Consider the following 20,131-nt stretch of genomic DNA (forward strand, 5'->3'; position numbering starts at 1 on the left):
GAATGGAAGCAACAGAGGGGCATTCCACTTAGATTCCTGAAGTGTTCTCAGTGATCCAGACGATACCATTTCATTCCATCTTGTGTCATAGACGCTGCGGAATGTCCGAGCATCTTTTGCTGCACTGTAGTCCTTCTGTACATTTGCACGGCTTTCAACAAGCATTGAAATCTTTGTCAAGCTATGTCCAAGTTTGAGAGCAAGACTTGGGGTCTTGTATTCATTGGTTTTACTGTCATGGCCTGCCACGTGTTTCACTGCTTGAACAACATGCATGAAATTCTCAGGTTTGATGTGCTCTTCCATGGTCTTCAAAGGAGTAGTTTTCCTTGAGCATATCAGAAGCCTCCCCAGCTCTCTCAATTTCTGCCGAATGAATTCATGTTTGCCAACATCATATCCAAGCCTGTTATACAGATGCTCACCAAACTCTATGATGCATGTATCAGATTTGACTGCAGAATACACTTCATCTTGAACCATGTTGTTTACCAGCTTCCATAACTCTACTCCAACACCAGGAGGTGGAGGAACAGCAAATGCACAAAGGGCCTGGACACGGGTTTTGCCAGGTTTTTTTTGTTGAACATCAGGCCTGAACTTGCAGATCTTCATGTGCCGCCAAAGGACCTTCTTTGTGAAAAAGCCTTGGCAATATACACAATGCAGGAAATTCTGTGCTTGAGAATCCTGTTTTGGTTGCTTGCGAGGAACAAGATTTCCTAGACCAGTATTTAATACTTCAACATTGTTTGCAAAGTTGCCCCTATTTCTCAGATGTTCCAGGTGCATTCGTCTTTCTTTGGATCCTTTTGGGAACGACAGAGCCTGTGCAACCTCTGGCTTATTGAAATGAGCACGCTCCAAATGCCTCGCCATTTTTCCAACTGCTAACTTACAGTACAAACAGTATTGCTTTTTGTTATACATTCTTGTCCCGTTATCCTTTTTACAGACGGCAGGTATGGAAAGTGAACCATCAGGCACTCCATCTTCTATATGGAGGGAAGATGCACTGTCAGGAAGATTCTGATCTAGATTTGGCGTTACGTTTTCAAATAGGACTTCAGTGTCTCCCATTTCACTCTGTTTTGATGAGTGCCCACTAGTGGTTTGTGTTCTAGGACAGGATGAATGGCTTAAGCGTCGCCTTTTACATCTCACACCAGAGACTCTCTCTTTTCTTGAGCATGAGCGTCCTCTGTTCAGCACCTGCTTTGAAGAATGACTGTTCAGTTTCGTTTTTGAGAGACATACATCTCTCATTTTTAGGCATTGGCCCAGGCTTGGTATCCGTTTATTTGGCTCAAGAACTTCACTTGTGTCTGTATCATCAGAATGATCCGTACTAGTCTGAGGAATATATTCCTCTCCACTGTCACCTGAGGTGTCATAGAGCTCATCCGAATCAAATTGAATCCGGTTGCCCATCTTTAAGAAAGAAAATGTAAATTAAATGTATGTCAGCTTAAATAAAGTATCTATTGTTACTCCACTCAAGATAATAACAATCAGTAATGAAATGTAAAGCCAATGTATTCATCTTTTCTCCCTCACTGTGTGTTGCTTACTTGTATGCTTTTGGTCCTCCTCAGTCTTGGGATAGTGACTTGGTCCTCTTTGGAGAGGCAATGTTCAGAGTCTGAACTTGGACTTGATATCTAGGGTGTCCGAAAGAAATGTCTTGTTAAAGTTTTGACCAATGGACGAAGAACAAAATGATATAAAGAAAGACATGAAAACGTTCGAGTGTATAAACATCACAATACCAGAAAGCTGGCATTTAGGGACACAGGACTTGTGGATGTAGCCTGAGGTTCATCAGAATCGGTGTAATTTACAAGGGAAGTAATCCTGACTTTTTTAGTTGGAGAGTGAAGTTCTGGGTCTTCTGAGCCCTATAGGAAGAAAAAAGATTTGATAACTTTCAATTTTTATTTTACTATAAATTATCAACTGGACAATCAATTAATTCACAAGTATAATAAAGTATTACTTTTGTTAAAAAAACGTAATTATAGCTGGAAATGAAATAAAAATAATTTATACTTCATAAATTAGTGAAGTCACATGAAAACATCATAACTGTACTGTGCTTATAAGAAAATACTTTGACTCATACTTAACAGATTTGTTTAAATGATCAGAAACATTGGGGATGAAAAGTGACAATTTCAAAAACAAAAGAATTCCACAGGTAGATACAAAAGATGATTGCCATTATTTTACTTAAAGATTTCCTCCATCTGACACAAAGCAGTTTTACTTTTGAAATGTTTAAGTTGTTTCTGATTTCTAACATTAATAAGCTGCCTACTGTTCCCATTACAGTTAACAACAAGTAAAGCTGAGGTCTGACTAGATGAACTGACCTCAGACCAACAGCTGGTCTGTCTGGTAGAAAGTAAAACTGAGCTCAAGTTCAAGGATGCATGTTAATGATGGTGTTTTGTCAAGTTTAAGGAGAGAAAGATGAAGATAAGTCAACTTAAAATAGTAAAATATTACTCTGTAACCGTGGACCCCACAACTCAAGAAGACCTGAAAAGTGTGTCTGACACTGGTCTTCTTAAAGCACTCTGATTGGACCACATCAAGTCATAAAAACCAGAATGCTCATTTATGTCCAATCATACTGACCCAAACAAAACCAAAATGTGTCTTCTAGTGAAAAGACCACAGCAATCAAAGAAGAAAAGCTTAGAACTAAAGTATAGTTGAATGATAGACATGTAAATACATTCTGACAGAAATTTGTACCTGCATCTGGTCGCATGAAGGTCCCTGAAGAGCCTCATCTTTGGATCGGCAGGTGTCAGTCTCAGAAGACTCAGGGGAAAAGCAGACTCCTTTAACCTGAACAATCAGTTGAGAATTATTATTGAGCAGTTAGTGAGCAGTGACACCATTTCAGTTGCACAACATCAACCATGGGTAGATACACAATATGGCCAACAATGACTGTGGTTGTATTACTTAAAGATTTCCTCCATCTGACACAAAGCAGTTTTACTTTTGATCTTTAAGTTGTTTCTGATTTCTAACATTAATAAGCTGCCTACTGTTCCCATTACAGTTAACAACAAGTAAAGCTGAGGTCTGACTAGATGAACTGACCTCAGACCAACAGCTGGTCTGTCTGGTAGAAAGTAAAACTGAGCTCAAGCTCAAGGATGCATGTTATTGATGGTGTTTTGTTAAGTTTAAGGACAGAAAAATTAAACTAAGTCAACTTCAAATGATAAAATATTACTGAGTAACCGTGAACCCCACAACTCATGAAGACCTGAAAAGTGTGTCTGACACTGGACAAGATGAACTGACCTCAGACCAACAGCTGGTCTGTCTGGTAGAAAGTAAAACTGAGCTCAAGTTCAAGGATGCATGTTATTAATGGTGTTTTGTTAAGTTTAAGGACATAAAAATGAAGATAAGTCAACTTAAAATAGTAAAATATTACTCAGTAACCGTGGACCCCACAACTCATGAAGACCTGAAAAGTGTGTCTGACACTGGTCTTCTTAAAGCACTCTGATTGGACCACATCAAGTCATAAAAACCAGAATGCTCATTTATGTCCAATCATACTGACCCAAACAAAACCAAAATGTGTCTTCTAGTGAAAAGACCACAGCAATCAAAGAAGAAAAGCTTAGAACTAAAGTATAGTTGAATGATAGACATGTAAATACATTCTGACAGAAATTCGTACCTGCATCTGGTCGCATGAAGGTCCCTGAAGAGCCTCATCTTTGGATCGGCAGGTGTCAGTCTCAGAAGACTCAGGGGAAAAGCAGACTCCTTTAACCTGAACAATCAGTTGAGAATTATTATTGAGCAGTTAGTGAGCAGTGACACCATTTCAGTTGCACAACATCAACCATGGGTAGATACACAATATGGCCAACAATGACTGTGGTTGTATTACTTAAAGATTTCCTCCATCTGACACAAAGCAGTTTTACTTTTGATCTTTAAGTTGTTTCTGATTTCTAACATTAATAAGCTGCCTACTGTTCCCATTACAGTTAACAACAAGTAAAGCTGAGGTCTGACTAGATGAACTGACCTCAGACCAACAGCTGGTCTGTCTGGTAGAAAGTAAAACTGAGCTCAAGCTCAAGGATGCATGTTATTGATGGTGTTTTGTTAAGTTTAAGGACAGAAAAATTAAACTAAGTCAACTTCAAATGATAAAATATTACTGAGTAACCGTGGACCCCACAACTCCTGAAGACCTGAAAAGTGTGTCTGACACTGGACAAGATGAACTGACCTCAGACCAACAGCTGGTCTGTCTGGTAGAAAGTAAAACTGAGCTCAAGTTCAAGGATGCATGTTATTGATGGTGTTTTGTTAATTTTAAGGACAGAAAAATTAAGATAAGTCAACTTAAAATAGTAAAATATTACTCGGTGACCGTGGACCCCACAACTCATGAAGACCTGACACGTGTGTGTCTGACACTGGTCTTCTTAAAGCACTCTGATTGGACCACATCAAGTCATAAAAACCAGAATGCTCATTTATGTCCAATCATATGGCGCTTTTCCACCGAAAATGTAGCTCGACTCGACTCAACTCGACTCAGTTTAACTTGGTTTGGTAGCAGCACGGGTCGTTTTCCACCGAAAATAGTACCTCCTGGACGTGGGCGGGGTTGTCGTAAGGGGGCTGAAAGCCAACTCCGGAGTCAAGTAGCAAAGCAGAAATTACGAGCAGTTGTTGCACTATTAACTGAACCAACCGCCAAAAACACGGATGAGAAATGTTTAAGAAAATACTCCCCTTGTATCTGTTTGCTAAAAGAAGTAGAAGAATATTGCTACGGGCCGTTAAAAGGGAGGGTGTGTGTCCTGATGTGTGACTGCCACACAGCTGTAGGGATGCGTCACGTACATCCCTATGCACGTAAACACGGGCATGATAAAGTTGACTGTTAAGTGCTTGTTTCAGGATACGTGTTTTCAAATGCAAGCCATGTCTCAGCCTGAATATTTTATTGAGTTAATCAGTGCAGTCCGAGGCTTGTAATGTAATCGCTCGCTATCATGTCTGTCCCAGCTTGCTGCTATAGGCTATTTAGCCTAGCTGCTATGTCTCCTCTCGGATGTTCAAAGTAACTTCCCCAACAGCCAACACAAATGGGTGAGCTTAGCGAATATATGGAGAGAAAAAAATCGGGTCTGTGATGCAAATCAAATGAAAGAGAGCCAAAGAAGGCTGCACGCGGCGAGACAAAATACACATAAAAGTCCCGGAGAGTTGTTGAGAATCAAGGGGAGAATAATCAACAGAATGAAGCCGGCAGACGGTAGTCTCTGGCCAATCAGCGGCCGGCCGTCTGCCGACGTCACCTTTTAGCTCGACTCAGCTCGCTTGGTCCCTAGAGCGAGGTGATACTAAAAAAGCAGCCGCTAGCAGGTACCAGGTACCATGAAATTGCGGTGGAAACGCCAAAAATGCGAGTTGAGTCGAGTCGAGTCGAGCTGATACCATGCGGTGGAAAAGCGCCAATACTGACCCAAACAAAACCAAAATGTGTCTTCTAGTGAAAAGACCACAGCAATCAAAGAAGAAAAGCTTAGAACTAAAGTATAGTTGAATGATAGACATTTAAATACATTCTGACAGAAATTCGTACCTGCATCTGGTCGCATGAAGGTCCCTGAAGAGCCTCATCTTTGGATCGGCAGGTGTCAGTCTCAGAAGACTCAGGGGAAAAGCAGACTCCTTTAACCTGAACAATCAGTTGAGAATTATTATTGAGCAGTTAGTGAGCAGTGACACCATTTCAGTTGCACAACATCAACCATGGGTAGATACACAATATGGCCAACAATGACTGTGGTTGTATTACTTAAAGATTTCCTCCATCTGACACAAAGCAGTTTTACTTTTGATCTTTAAGTTGTTTCTGATTTCTAACATTAATAAGCTGCCTACTGTTCCCATTACAGTTAACAACAAGTAAAGCTGAGGTCTGACTAGATGAACTGACCTCAGACCAACAGCTGGTCCGTCTGGTAGAAAGTAAAACTGAGCTCAAGCTCAAGGATGCATGTTATTGATGGTGTTTTGTTAAGTTTAAGGACAGAAAAATTAAACTAAGTCAACTTCAAATGATAAAATATTACTGAGTAACCGTGGACCCCACAACTCATGAAGACCTGAAAAGTGTGTCTGACACTGGACAAGATGAACTGACCTCAGACCAACAGCTGGTCTGTCTGGTAGAGAGTAAAACTGAGCTCAAGTTCAAGGATGCATGTTATTGATGGTGTTTTGTTAATTTTAAGGACAGAAAAATTAAGATAAGTCAACTTAAAATAGTAAAATATTACTCGGTGACCGTGGACCCCACAACTCATGAAGACCTGACACGTGTGTGTCTGACACTGGTCTTCTTAAAGCACTCTGATTGGACCACATCAAGTCATAAAAACCAGAATGCTCATTTATGTCCAATCATACTGACCCAAACAAAACCAAAATGTGTCTTCTAGTGAAAAGACCACAGCAATCAAAGAAGAAAAGCTTAGAACTAAAGTATAGTTGAATGATAGACATGTAAATACATTCTGACAGAAATTCGTACCTGCATCTGGTCGCATGAAGGTCCCTGAAGAGCCTCATCTTTGGATCGGCAGGTGTCAGTCTCAGAAGACTCAGGGGAAAAGCAGACTCCTTTAACCTGAACAATCAGTTGAGAATTATTATTGAGCAGTTAGTGAGCAGTGACACCATTTCAGTTGCACAACATCAACCATGGGTAGATACACAATATGGCCAACAATGACTGTGGTTGTATTACTTAAAGATTTCCTCCATCTGACACAAAGCAGTTTTACTTTTGATCTTTAAGTTGTTTCTGATTTCTAACATTAATAAGCTGCCTACTGTTCCCATTACAGTTAACAACAAGTAAAGCTGAGGTCTGACTAGATGAACTGACCTCAGACCAACAGCTGGTCTGTCTGGTAGAAAGTAAAACTGAGCTCAAGCTCAAGGATGCATGTTATTGATGGTGTTTTGTTAAGTTTAAGGACAGAAAAATTAAACTAAGTCAACTTCAAATGATAAAATATTACTGAGTAACCGTGGACCCCACAACTCATGAAGACCTGAAAAGTGTGTCTGACACTGGACAAGATGAACTGACCTCAGACCAACAGCTGGTCTGTCTGGTAGAGAGTAAAACTGAGCTCAAGTTCAAGGATGCATGTTATTAATGGTGTTTTGTTAAGTTTAAGGACATAAAAATTAAGATAAGTCAACTTAAAATAGTAAAATATTACTCAGTAACCGTGGACCCCACAACCCATGAAGACCTGACACGTGTGTGTCTGACACTGGTCTTCTTAAAGCACTCTGATTGGACCACATCAAGTCATAACAACCAGAATGCTCATTTATGTCCAATCATACTGACCCAAACAAAACCAAAATGTGTCTTCTAGTGAAAAGACCACAGCAATCAAAGAAGAAAAGCTTAGAACTAAAGTATAGTTGAATGATAGACATGTAAATACATTCTGACAGAAATTCGTACCTGCATCTGGTCGCATGAAGGTCCCTGAAGAGCCTCATCTTTGGATCTGCAGGTGTCAGTCTCAGAAGACTCAGGGGCAAAGCAGACTCCTTTAACCTGAACAGTCAGTTGAGAATTATTATTGAGCAGTCAGTGAGCAGTGACACCATTTCAGTTGCACAACATCAACCATGGGTAGATACACAATATGGCCAACAATGACTGTGGTTGTATTACTTAAAGATTTCCTCCATCTGACACAAAGCAGTTTTACTTTTGATCTTTAAGTTGTTTCTGATTTCTAACATTAATAAGCTGCCTACTGTTCCCATTACAGTTAACAACAAGTAAAGCTGAGGTCTGACTAGATGAACTGACCTCAGACCAACAGCTGGTCTGTCTGGTAGAAAGTAAAACTGAGCTCAAGCTCAAGGATGCATGTTAATGATGGTGTTTTGTTAAGTTTAAGGACAAAGAAATTAAACTAAGTCAACTTCAAATGATAAAATATTACTGAGTAACCGTGGACCCCACAACTCATGAAGACCTGAAAAGTGTGTCTGACACTGGACAAGATGAACTGACCTCAGACCAACAGCTGGTCTGTCTGGTAGAGAGTAAAACTGAGCTCAAGTTCAAGGATGCATGTTATTGATGGTGTTTTGTTAAGTTTAAGGACAGAAAAATTAAGATAAGTCAACTTAAAATAGTAAAATATTACTCGGTGACCGTGGACCCCACAACTCATGAAGACCTGAAAAGTGTGTCTGACACTGGTCTTCTTAAAGCACTCTGATTGGACCACATCAAGTCATAAAAACCAGAATGCTCATTTATGTCCAATCATACTGACCCAAACAAAACCAAAATGTGTCTTCTAGTGAAAAGACCACAGCAATCAAAGAAGAAAAGCTTAGAACTAAAGTATAGTTGAATGATAGATATGTAAATACATTCTGACAGAAATTCGTACCTGCATCTGGTCGCATGAAGGTCCCTGAAGAGCCTCATCTTTGGATCGGCAGGTGTCAGTCTCAGAAGACTCAGGGGCAAAGCAGACTCCTTTAACCTGAACAATCAGTTGAGAATTATTATTGAGCAGTTAGTGAGCAGTGACACCATTTCAGTTGCACAACAACATCAACCATGGGTAGATACACAATATGGCCAACAATGACTGTGGTTGTATTACTTAAAGATTTCCTCCATCTGACACAAAGCAGTTATACTTTTGAAATGTTTAAGTTGTTTCTGATTTCTAACATTAATAAGCTGCCTACTGTTCCCATTACAGTTAACAACAAGTAAAGCTGAGGTCTGACTAGATGAACTGACCTCAGACCAACAGCTGGTCTGTCTGGTAGAGAGTAAAACTGAGCTCAAGCTCAAGGATGCATGTTATTGATGGTGTTTTGTTAAGTTTAAGGACAGAAAAATGAAGATGAGTCAACTTAAAATGATAAAATATTACTGAGTAACCGTGGACCCCACAACTCATGAAGACCTGAAAAGTGTGTCTGACACTGGACAAGATGAACTGACCTCAGACCAACAGCTGGTCTGTCTGGTAGAGAGTAAAACTGAGCTCAAGCTCAAGGATGCATGTTATTGATGGTGTTTTGTTAAGTTTAAGGACAGAAAAATTAAGATAAGTCAACTTAAAATAGTAAAATATTACTCAGTGACCGTGGACCCCACAACTCATGAAGACCTGACACGTGTGTGTCTGACACTGGTCTTCTTAAAGCACTCTGATTGGACCTCATCAAGTCATAAAAACTAGAATGCTCATTTATGTCCAATCATATACTGACCCAAACAAAACCAAAATGTGTCTTCTAGTGAAAAGACCGCAGCAATCAAAGAAGAAAAGCTTAGAGCTAAAGTATAGTTGAATGATAGATATTTAAATACATTCTGACAGAAATTCGTACCTGCATCTGGTCGCATGAAGGTCCCTGAAGAGCCTCATCTTTGGATCTGCAGGTGTCAGTCTCAGAAGACTCAGGGGCAAAGCAGACTCCTTTAACCTGAACAATCAGTTGAGAATTATTATTGAGCAGTTAGTGAGCAGTGACACCATTTCAGTTGCACAACAACATCAACCATGGGTAGATACACAATATGGCCAACAATGACTGTGGTTGTATTACTTAAAAATTTCCTCCATCTGACACAAAGCAGTTATACTTTTGAAATGTTTAAGTTGTTTCTGATTCCTAACATTAATAAGCTGCCTACTGTTCCCATTACAGTTAACAACAAGTAAAGCTGAGGTCTGACTAGATGAACTGACCTCAGACCAACAGCTGGTCTGTCTGGTAGAGAGTAAAACTGAGCTCAAATTCAAGGATGCATGTTATTGATGGTGTTTTGTTAAGTTTAAGGACAGAAAAATGAAGATGAGTCAACTTAAAATGATAAAATATTACTGAGTAACCGTGGACCCCACAACTCATGAAGACCTGAAAAGTGTGTCTGACACTGGACAAGATGAACTGACCTCAGACCAACAGCTGGTCTGTCTGGTAGAGAGTAAAACTGAGCTCAAGTTCAAGGATGCATGTTATTGATGGTGTTTTGTTAAGTTTAAGGACAGAAAAATGAAGATGAGTCAACTTAAAATAGTAAAATATTACTCAGTAACCGTGGACCCCACAACTCATGAAGACCTGAAAAGTGTGTCTGACACTGGTCTTCTTAAAGCACTCTGATTGGACCTCATCAAGTCATAAAAACTAGAATGCTCATTTATGTCCAATCATACTGACCCAAACAAAACCAAAATGTGTCTTCTAGTGAAAAGACCGCAGCAATCAAAGAAGAAAAGCTTAGAGCTAAAGTATAGTTGAATGATAGATATTTAAATACATTCTGACAGAAATTCGTACCTGCATCTGGTCGCATGAAGGTCCCTGAAGAGCCTCATCTTTGGATCTGCAGGTGTCAGTCTCAGAAGACTCAGGGGCAAAGCAGACTCCTTTAACCTGAACAATCAGTTGAGAATTATTATTGAGCAGTTAGTGAGCAGTGACACCATTTCAGTTGCACAACAACATCAACCATGGGTAGATACACAATATGGCCAACAATGACTGTGGTTGTATTACTTAAAAATTTCCTCCATCTGACACAAAGCAGTTATACTTTTGAAATGTTTAAGTTGTTTCTGATTCCTAACATGAATAAGCTGCCTACTGTTCCCATTACAGTTAACAACAAGTAAAGCTGAGGTCTGACTAGATGAACTGACCTCAGACCAACAGCTGGTCTGTCTGGTAGAGAGTAAAACTGAGCTCAAATTCAAGAATGCATGTTATTGATGGTGTTTTGTTAAGTTTAAGGACAGAAAAATGAAACTAAGTCAACTTAAAATAGTAAAATATTACTCAGTGACCGTGGACCCCACAACTCATGAAGACCTGACACGTGTGCGTCTGACACTGGTCTTCTTAAAGCACTCTAATTGGACCTCATCAAGTCATAAAAACTAGAATGCTCATTTATGTCAAATCATATACTGACCCAAACAAAACCAAAATGTGTCTTCTAGTGAAAAGACCACAGCAATCAAAGAAGAAAAGCTTAGAACTAAAGTATAGTTGAATGATAGACATTTAAATACATTCTGACAGAAACTCGTACCTGCATCTGGTCGCATGAAGGTCCCTGAAGAGCCTCATCTTTGGATCTGCAGGTGTCAGTCTCAGAAGACTCAGGGGCAAAGCAGACTCCTTTAACCTGAACAATCAGTTGAGAATTATTATTGAGCAGTTAGTGAGCAGTGACACCATTTCAGTTGCACAACAACATCAACCATGGGTAGATACACAATATGGCCAACAATGACTGTGGTTGTATTACTTAAAGATTTCCTCCATCTGACACAAAGCAGTTATACTTTTGAAATGTTTAAGTTGTTTCTGATTTCTAACATTAATAAGCTGCCTACTGTTCCCATTACAGTTAACAACAAGTAAAGCTGAGGTCTGACTAGATGAACTGACCTCAGACCAACAGCTGGTCTGTTTGGTAGAGAGTAAAACTGAGCTCAAGCTCAAGGATGCATGTTATTGATGGTGTTTTGTTAAGTTTAAGGACAGAAAAATGAAGATGAGTCAACTTAAAATGATAAAATATTACTGAGTAACCGTGGACCCCACAACTCATGAAGACCTGAAAAGTGTGTCTGACACTGGACAAGATGAACTGACCTCAGACCAACAGCTGGTCTGTTTGGTAGAGAGTAAAACTGAGCTCAAGCTCAAGGATGCATGTTATTGATGGTATTTTGTTAAGTTTAAGGACAGAAAAATGAAGATGAATCAACTTAAAATGATAAAATATTACTGAGTAACTGTGGACCCCACAACTCATGAAGACCTGACACGTGTGTGTCTGACACTGGTCTTCTGAAAGCACTCTGATTGGACCTCATCAAGTCATAAAAACTAGAATACTCATTTATGTCCAATCATATACTGACCCAAACAAAACCAAAATGTGTCTTCTAGTGAAAAGACCGCAGCAATCAAAGAAGAAAAGCTTAGAGCTAAAGTATAGTTGAATGATAGATATTTAAATACATTCTGACAGAAATTCGTACCTGCATCTGGTCGCATGAAGGTCCCTGAAGAGCCTCATCTTTGGATCTGCAGGTGTCAGTCTCAGAAGACTCAGGGGCAAAGCAGACTCCTTTAACCTGAACAATCAGTTGAGAATTATTATTGAGCAGTTAGTGAGCTGTGACACCATTTCAGTTGCACAACAACATCAACCATGGGTAGATACACAATATGGCCAACAATGACTGTGGTTGTATTACTTAAAGATTTCCTCCATCTGACACAAAGCAGTTATACTTTTGAAATGTTTAAGTTGTTTCTGATTTCTAACATTAATAAGCTGCCTACTGTTCCCATTACAGTTAACAACAAGTAAAGCTGAGGTCTGACTAGATGAACTGACCTCAGACCAACAGCTGGTCTGTCTGGTAGAGAGTAAAACTGAGCTCAAATTCAAGAATGCATGTTATTGATGGTGTTTTGTTAAGTTTAAGGACAGAAAAATGAAGATGAGTCAACTTAAAATGATAAAATATTACTGAGTAACCGTGGACCCCACAACTCATGAAGACCTGAAAAGTGTGTAGATGAACTGACCTCAGACCAACAGCTGGTCTGTCTGGTAGAGAGTAAAACTGAGCTCAAGCTCAAGGATGCATGTTATTGATGGTGTTTTGTTAAGTTTAAGGACAGAAAAATGAAGATGAGTCAACTTAAAATGATAAAATATTACTGAGTAACCGTGGACCCCACAACTCATGAAGACCTGAAAAGTGTGTCTGACACTGGACAAGATGAACTGACCTCAGACCAACAGCTGGTCTGTCTGGTAGAGAGTAAAACTGAGCTCAAGCTCAAGGATGCATGTTATTGATGGTGTTTTGTTAAGTTTAAGGACAGAAAAATTAAGATAAGTCAACTTAAAATAGTAAAATATTACTCAGTGACCGTGGACCCCACAACTCATGAAGACCTGACACGTGTGTGTCTGACACTGGTCTTCTTAAAGCACTCTGATTGGACCTCATCAAGTCATAAAAACTAGAATGCTCATTTATGTCCAATCATATACTGACCCAAACAAAACCAAAATGTGTCTTCTAGTGAAAAGACCGCAGCAATCAAAGAAGAAAAGCTTAGAGCTAAAGTATAGTTGAATGATAGATATTTAAATACATTCTGACAGAAATACGTACCTGCATCTGGTCGCATGAAGGTCCCTGAAGAGCCTCATCTTTGGATCTGCAGGTGTCAGTCTCAGAAGACTCAGGGGCAAAGCAGACTCCTTTAACCTGAACAATCAGTTGAGAATTATTATTGAGCAGTTAGTGAGCAGTGACACCATTTCAGTTGCACAACAACATCAACCATGGGTAGATACACAATATGGCCAACAATGACTGTGGTTGTATTACTTAAAGATTTTCTCCATCTGACACAAAGCAGTTATACTTTTGAAATGTTTAAGTTGTTTCTGATTCCTAACATTAATAAGCTGCCTACTGTTCCCATTACAGTTAACAACAAGTAAAGCTGAGGTCTGACTAGATGAACTGACCTCAGACCAACAGCTGGTCTGTCTGGTAGAGAGTAAAACTGAGCTCAAGCTCAAGGATGCATGTTATTGATGGTGTTTTGTTAAGTTTAAGGACAGAAAAATGAAGATGAGTCAACTTAAAATGATAAAATATTACTGAGTAACTGTGGACCCCACAACTCATGAAGACCTGAAAAGTGTGTCTGACACTGGACAAGATGAACTGACCTCAGACCAACAGCTGGTCTGTCTGGTAGAGAGTAAAACCAAGCTCAAGCTCAAGGATGCATGTTATTGATGGTGTTTTGTTAAGTTTAAGGACAGAAAAATGAAGATAAGTCAACTTAAAATAGTAAAATATTATTCAGTGACCGTGGACCCCACAACTCATGAAGACCTGAAACGTGTGTGTCTGACACTGGTCTTCTTAAAGCACTCTGATTGGACCTCATCAAGTCATAAAAACTAGAATGCTCATTTATGTCCAATCATACTGACCCAAACAAAACCAAAATGTGTCTTCTAGTGAAAAGACCGCAGCAATCAAAGAAGAAAAGCTTAGAGCTAAAGTATAGTTGAATGATAGACATTTAAATACATTCTGACAGAAATTCGTACCTGCATCTGGTCGCATGAAGGTCCCTGAAGAGCCTCATCTTTGGATCTGCAGGTGTCAGTCTCAGAAGACTCAGGGGCAAAGCAGACTCCTTTAACCTGAACAATCAGTTGAGAATTATTATTGAGCAGTTAGTGAGCAGTGACACCATTTCAGTTGCACAACAACATCAACCATGGGTAGATACACAATATGGCCAACAATGACTGTGGTTGTATTACTTAAAGATTTCCTCCATCTGACACAAAGCAGTTATACTTTTGAAATGTTTAAGTTGTTTCTGATTTCTAACATTAATAAGCTGCCTACTGTTCCCATTACAGTTAACAACAAGTAAAGCTGAGGAATGCTCATTTATGTCCAGTCATACTGACCCAAACAAAACCAAAATGTGCTTTCAATTGCAATTCTGCAGCAATCAAAGGAAACAAGGTTAAAGTTAAAGTTTGACCAGTCACATTAATAACAATAGAGGTTTTACAAAAGCTCATCAAGATTGCTATTCCTCGTCCCTGAAAGTCAAGTCTAATATACACATCACCTTATTCGTCAGATATAACTCACTGGAAACAAGACAGAGTGACAAAAGCAAGAATATATAAATAGCTTGTCCTTTTTTATACACAATAATTTACACTAAGCACAGTGTAAACTTGAATTGCTTTAATTCAATTAATCCAAAATAATATATTGTACAGAGCAGACTTCAACATCCTGCAATCCTGAACTACACAAAACGAAAGATAATCAGAGGCAGAAACACCAGTATTGGTTCAAATCTAAGAAAAGAAATGGTGCATCATTCTGATCCACACATTTATTTTAATGTTCAACATCAATAGTCATCCAAATGAGAGACAATGATTTTGACAAACCTGTTTCCTCCAAGGCCAGTCAGTGCCTCCATAGTTATAGGTGATCTCTTCTCCAGTATTAATGTCCCTCAGAGCAAAGAGACAGAGATGTGGCTTGCCCTCTCCTACGACCTTCTTCATCCGACAGTTTGGATGGATGTGGTCATCATTGACCAGCCTTCCAAGACTGTCATCTTCTTGTGCTGCATCGACACTTCAAACATAAAATAAATTACTTATAAAGGCTCCACAAATTCATATCATTGATTGTTGAAATATTTAGCGAAATACATAACAGTATGCCGTTGTCTTTGGAGGATTGTTTTACTCAGGAAAACAAATGATAACTGTGTCTAGAAGTCACTACTACAGTTTTGAGATTAAATTAATTGAACTGAAATGGTTACAATTAACTGATATTGATTTCAGTTAACCTTGTTGACTCGACTTGGATTAATTTCCTACGGATTAGTCAATGAGCTAAAAGAATGTTGGTCGTGCCCCCATTCACAAATGTTGTATCAATCTCAAGTGATTAATAAATTAAATGTATAAATAGTGTATTTCCTACACACATGTTTGAGCCATTAAAATATTAAATTGTTCCTGTAAAATGTAATCTAAGCCTTACCACCATGTTCTTTCTTGCCAAGAGAAGTCAAACATGAAGACTGCACACCTCCCATGATATATTCTCCTTCTCCTCTTTGCCTCTTCAGAATTTATCAATTCCCCTCTATATTCCACCACAAAGTCGCCTTTTTGGAAATTGGCCTTGGCAAACACCCCTCGACCTAGTGCACATATACAGAAAACAATACACCACTGAAAGCTTTACAGTTATATTTTTAATATCCCTAGAAGTAGCATAAGTAGGTGTTATTTCTTCAATTGCGCAGTGATGCTCATCTCTGATGCATAAAATTTGAAAAAAAATCACCAAGCTCTCTATCAATGCAAGTAGGGGACCCACTCCATTTTGTTCCCTGATAATGCTACACTGTATTTCTACATTCACATTTATTTAGTCAGTTTTTTACAGTTTGCAGATAACTTTACAGATAAGTTTTGTTTTAAACCTATTATTTAAGGAAAACAATGATAATAATTTACTTTCTAGACTCTAACATGTGAACGATAATTTCATTATACCACTAGATAATAATAACGTAAAGAAACAACCTTTGGTTTTGGGACATTTTTTTCAGAACAGTGGGTAAAATAAATAAGTGTGGAGCCCTGCATTTTTCTGGGCCACACACTATTGCAGGTACATTTTTTAAATGTCCCTCCCTGCCTCAGCTCAGCCTATTATAGAGATCCATTATAGATTTGGGACTTTATAGCTTTGATTTTCAGATATACATTTGTAACAACATTACATTAAACAGGAATTTAAGATTAAAGATCAGGCTACTTTATTTGTACATAGGAGGATTTGTCTTGAACATTAAACCTGCCACAGACTAACACTACCATTTCTGAAAAAGCACAAATTTAAATTGGTACCCACTCAAATGACCACCTGTGTGCCCTCACAACATGCACTGTTGTATGCTATGCAACTAAACCCAAACAACTTACCTTTAAAAGAACTGATGTATTTCATTTCCAACTCTGCTGTCTTGTCCAGACCCCTGGCAGCGAGATCTCTTGCATCCTGTAAAGGAGGCGTCCTGCGTCTCCTTGCAGCCATCAATAATCCTTTAATCAGATACAGTTTTAATTTGACCAGAAAGCCATACCGTTACAGTACACACCAATATACATGCCAATTTACAGCAATAACTTTATCGAGGCACTTGGATGAATGGGACATCAGCATAGGGCAGCAGTGTCTGTACTGTACTGTCAGAATACTTTTGGTCAGTGACTTTGGAAATAAAATCACGTGATGCAAAGAACCAGAACTGATTAAATAACATTAAATATACTGTAAAGTTGGCTATCAGAGAGTGCACTGAACAGTAGGCTAAAGATTTTAAATTGATAGGCTAATGATTGAATAAGCTTAGTTTTAATTGAACTCCAACTCTTGCCAACAGTGGTGTAGCCTATTCAAAAATTGTTTGAAGTTCATAACTCAGAGGAAGAGGGCTAATTTATCTAGTAACCTACTGGTTATTTTTTCATAACTCGTGGTGCTTTGAACACTGACAGGTGACACTCTGCGCAGTCTGAGCTCATCGTGGAGAGAACAGAAGTTCTGCTGAGGAAACTTTCCTCCAGCGCGACTGACACGACAGTGTTTCCGCCAGCCTTGACTACCAATTGGAAAAAGAAGAAGAAAGAAAGAAAAAAGAAGCCAAAAATGGGCCCGCAATACGGCGCGCTGTCAGGCAGAACGACGAGTGATGATGATAAATTTGATAATCCGCCAATAGTCCCCTTAATATTCGGGGATTTTTTTTTTTCTGCGATTAATTAAAGCAGCGCCTCAACTAGAATGACACTTAACAGCTGTTTTCTGCAGTGGACAAGAGGACAGATCGCGTCCCGCGAGCCGCGACCTCTCACCTTTTATCCAGTGCTGAACGCAGCGCGACCGCCAATCCCTTCAATAGAGGCTTCTAGTGTTAACCCGCTGCTGTAGCGGTGAACAGAAAAAAAGCGAGTAGGCTAAATGCACTATCGAAGTGTGTTGGCACAAACTCGCTCACTTTAACGCCGAGATCAGCGACACAGACACAGCAGACAGGCAGATAATTGACTGGAGCAGAAAGACAGCGGATGAGAGTATAATGTGCGTTGTTGTTGAGATTAACTAACTAACCAGACAACGCAACCAGACTGCGGTCAAGCCTATGGGTGTACATCGCTGCTTTCATCACCATACGATATTACATCGATTCATTAGACAACGATATGATATTTGCCGATATCTGCTGCGATACAATTTCGATTCGATTCGATTCAGGGGCCTGCGATCGATATAAGACGATATTATAGGCCCATTTAACACAAGATGGCCTATCTCATTATCGAAAAATACATGTTGATATAGCCTTCTTAATCGTTTGTATAATTTTCATCCATTTTTATTCATTCTGAACACTAAAGATCTTGAAATTAACAGGATAAACAAACTTAAACTGCTACCTCAGCCATTTCCCTCTTTTTGATGACATTTTATTTAATGTCAAGGGGACTTCCTTATAAAATACAGCTAAAAAAAATATTAGCTTGAATTATTTGATTGAAAGATTAATATCTTTCATAAGATTAATATCTTTCAATCTCTTATTATTCATATCTTAAGGTGTAGCGGCAGTAAACAATGCTTGGAGTGACATTTGAGTAGTTTTGGGCCGTGTGGGGTTTCAGGGCACAGATTGGTGGATTCCTCCTTAGCTTAGCTCATTAGCCTAATAGAGCTATCCTCTTTAGCTGAGGCTGCTGTAGTTCGTACATTCACCCCGCGGAGAGGGTGACCGCCCCGGGGAGTGCAGGAGCTTCTCACCGCTGAGAGAGCAGCCGAGCCGCGCATTCTTGGAACTTTACACTGCGAGCCGGGCAGCTGGACAGCCCGCGGGGATAACAGCCCAAATGTCCCGCTAGCTCGGCTGCTAACCCCCGCGAGCCTGTCGAGCGCTGCCCGGGTAACGTCGGTTCGACGGATCTGTCAGCGGGGATATATGATCCTCTCCCCCATGGTGCCAACACCGATAGGTATGTTACTGATGGATTCTAGTGTTCGAAATGAACTTTGATAATCACACACGACACAAGCGAGAAAAGCCTGGTGCGGTCTGGCGGAAATAGTGTCACAAACACCCGAGCAAGGACATTCTCAAAATAAAAGCATACGACGTTGGATCGATCTACATCGATGGATCGTTACACCCTCAAGCCAGCGGCAGAACCGCGGCAGCCATGTTGAGTACGTCACGTCAAACAATAAAAAAGACCGCAGACCGATATGCTACTAAGTTTGTGTTATTTATATTGTTTTGAGGATTAGGTTCAGGCATCATAGCTGGGTGGTTAGGGTTAGGGCACATGAGTGACGTAGCAGACATGTCATGGAAGCTAAATAGTCAAAAATCACGTCCGTCACGCCACGGTGTTTGTCTCCGGGGCTGCAGCTGGACCCTACTCAGCCAGCCCGCTATTCGAAAATGTCAGTCAAGGCAGCCCGCACCTGTTAGCCAATTTAAGATAGCTAGATCGCTAGCTAAACATAGTCACCCCTCCGAAGTAACATGAACAGCAGACAGCTACTAAACTAAATCACTTCTATCAATAACATTATGACAATCAAAAGCGCAGTGATAATCAACATTTAATGGCAGCATAACTTACCTTACTGCAACAGCAGCCGCATGCCAAAACTGAGATGCCGACGTGCTTTCCCAGCACAGCTCTGCCGTCAACTCGGCGTCAAGGAGCGCTTGGTTTGAATAGTAAGCGCCTCCTGTGCGGGCGGTACTCTCACACTTCGGTTTGCAGCGTCCGCACCGGGCATGTGACTGTAAATATATTCAGGCAACCCATGGAATTGTGCTATAAGCATGGCTACATTTTTAGCTTAGCATTAGCACCTCCGACATACTTAGAAAATGTTTTAGAAGAGGTATACTGATAAACTTTAAACTAAAACTTAAACTTTTGGATTTTAATATTTGACATGTGAATATATTGATTTAGAATTATGTATCATGTTTAATATTTGGTGCTGATAGTATTTATCCTGTCTTTGCAGTTAATTGGTTCAATTAGGCCTACCTTAAAATTAGCTCCTTATTAGCAGCAAAGCATTAGTTGCTGCTTGCACATGCGCAGTAAGGGAAGTGTGCTTAAAGTGTGTATAACTGCTGTACCAGTCCCCGCCTCTAGTCGGTGATACTGAGTTAATTTTGCTATACACACTTATACACATTCTGTTGGTAAAAGTGCATTGTGGGGTTAACCCTGAAAACTTCACAGGGCATTATTTAGACCTTAGTTTCACATAATCAAGCATAATCCTAATGGGGTCCAGCATTTTGGACCCCACGACAATTTTGGAGCCCACGACGTGACTGGGCT

General features: G+C 39.7%; 1 protein-coding gene across 1 annotated transcript; it reads right to left on the minus strand.

Moving 5' to 3' along the window:
* Nucleotides 1-1,529: 1,529 nt before the first annotated feature.
* Nucleotides 1,530-19,536, minus strand: LOC307251521 (uncharacterized protein). The gene is made up of 14 exons (XM_080028889.1): nt 19,406-19,536; nt 16,688-16,807; nt 15,735-15,897; nt 15,125-15,317; nt 14,252-14,347; nt 13,293-13,388; nt 12,138-12,233; nt 11,177-11,272; nt 10,423-10,518; nt 9,466-9,561; nt 8,505-8,600; nt 7,553-7,648; nt 1,770-1,898; nt 1,530-1,661 (listed from the first exon to the last, which is right to left on the minus strand). The coding sequence occupies exons 2-14, from the start codon at nt 16,797-16,799 to the stop codon at nt 1,554-1,556; spliced, it is 1,473 nt and encodes a 490-aa protein (XP_079885015.1). The 5' UTR covers nt 16,800-16,807; nt 19,406-19,536; the 3' UTR covers nt 1,530-1,553.
* Nucleotides 19,537-20,131: the final 595 nt, after the last annotated feature.

Source organism: Ammodytes marinus (genome assembly GCF_949987685.1).
Source record: "Ammodytes marinus genome assembly, chromosome: 6".
In the NCBI taxonomy this organism is placed as follows: Eukaryota; Metazoa; Chordata; class Actinopteri; order Uranoscopiformes; family Ammodytidae; genus Ammodytes; species Ammodytes marinus.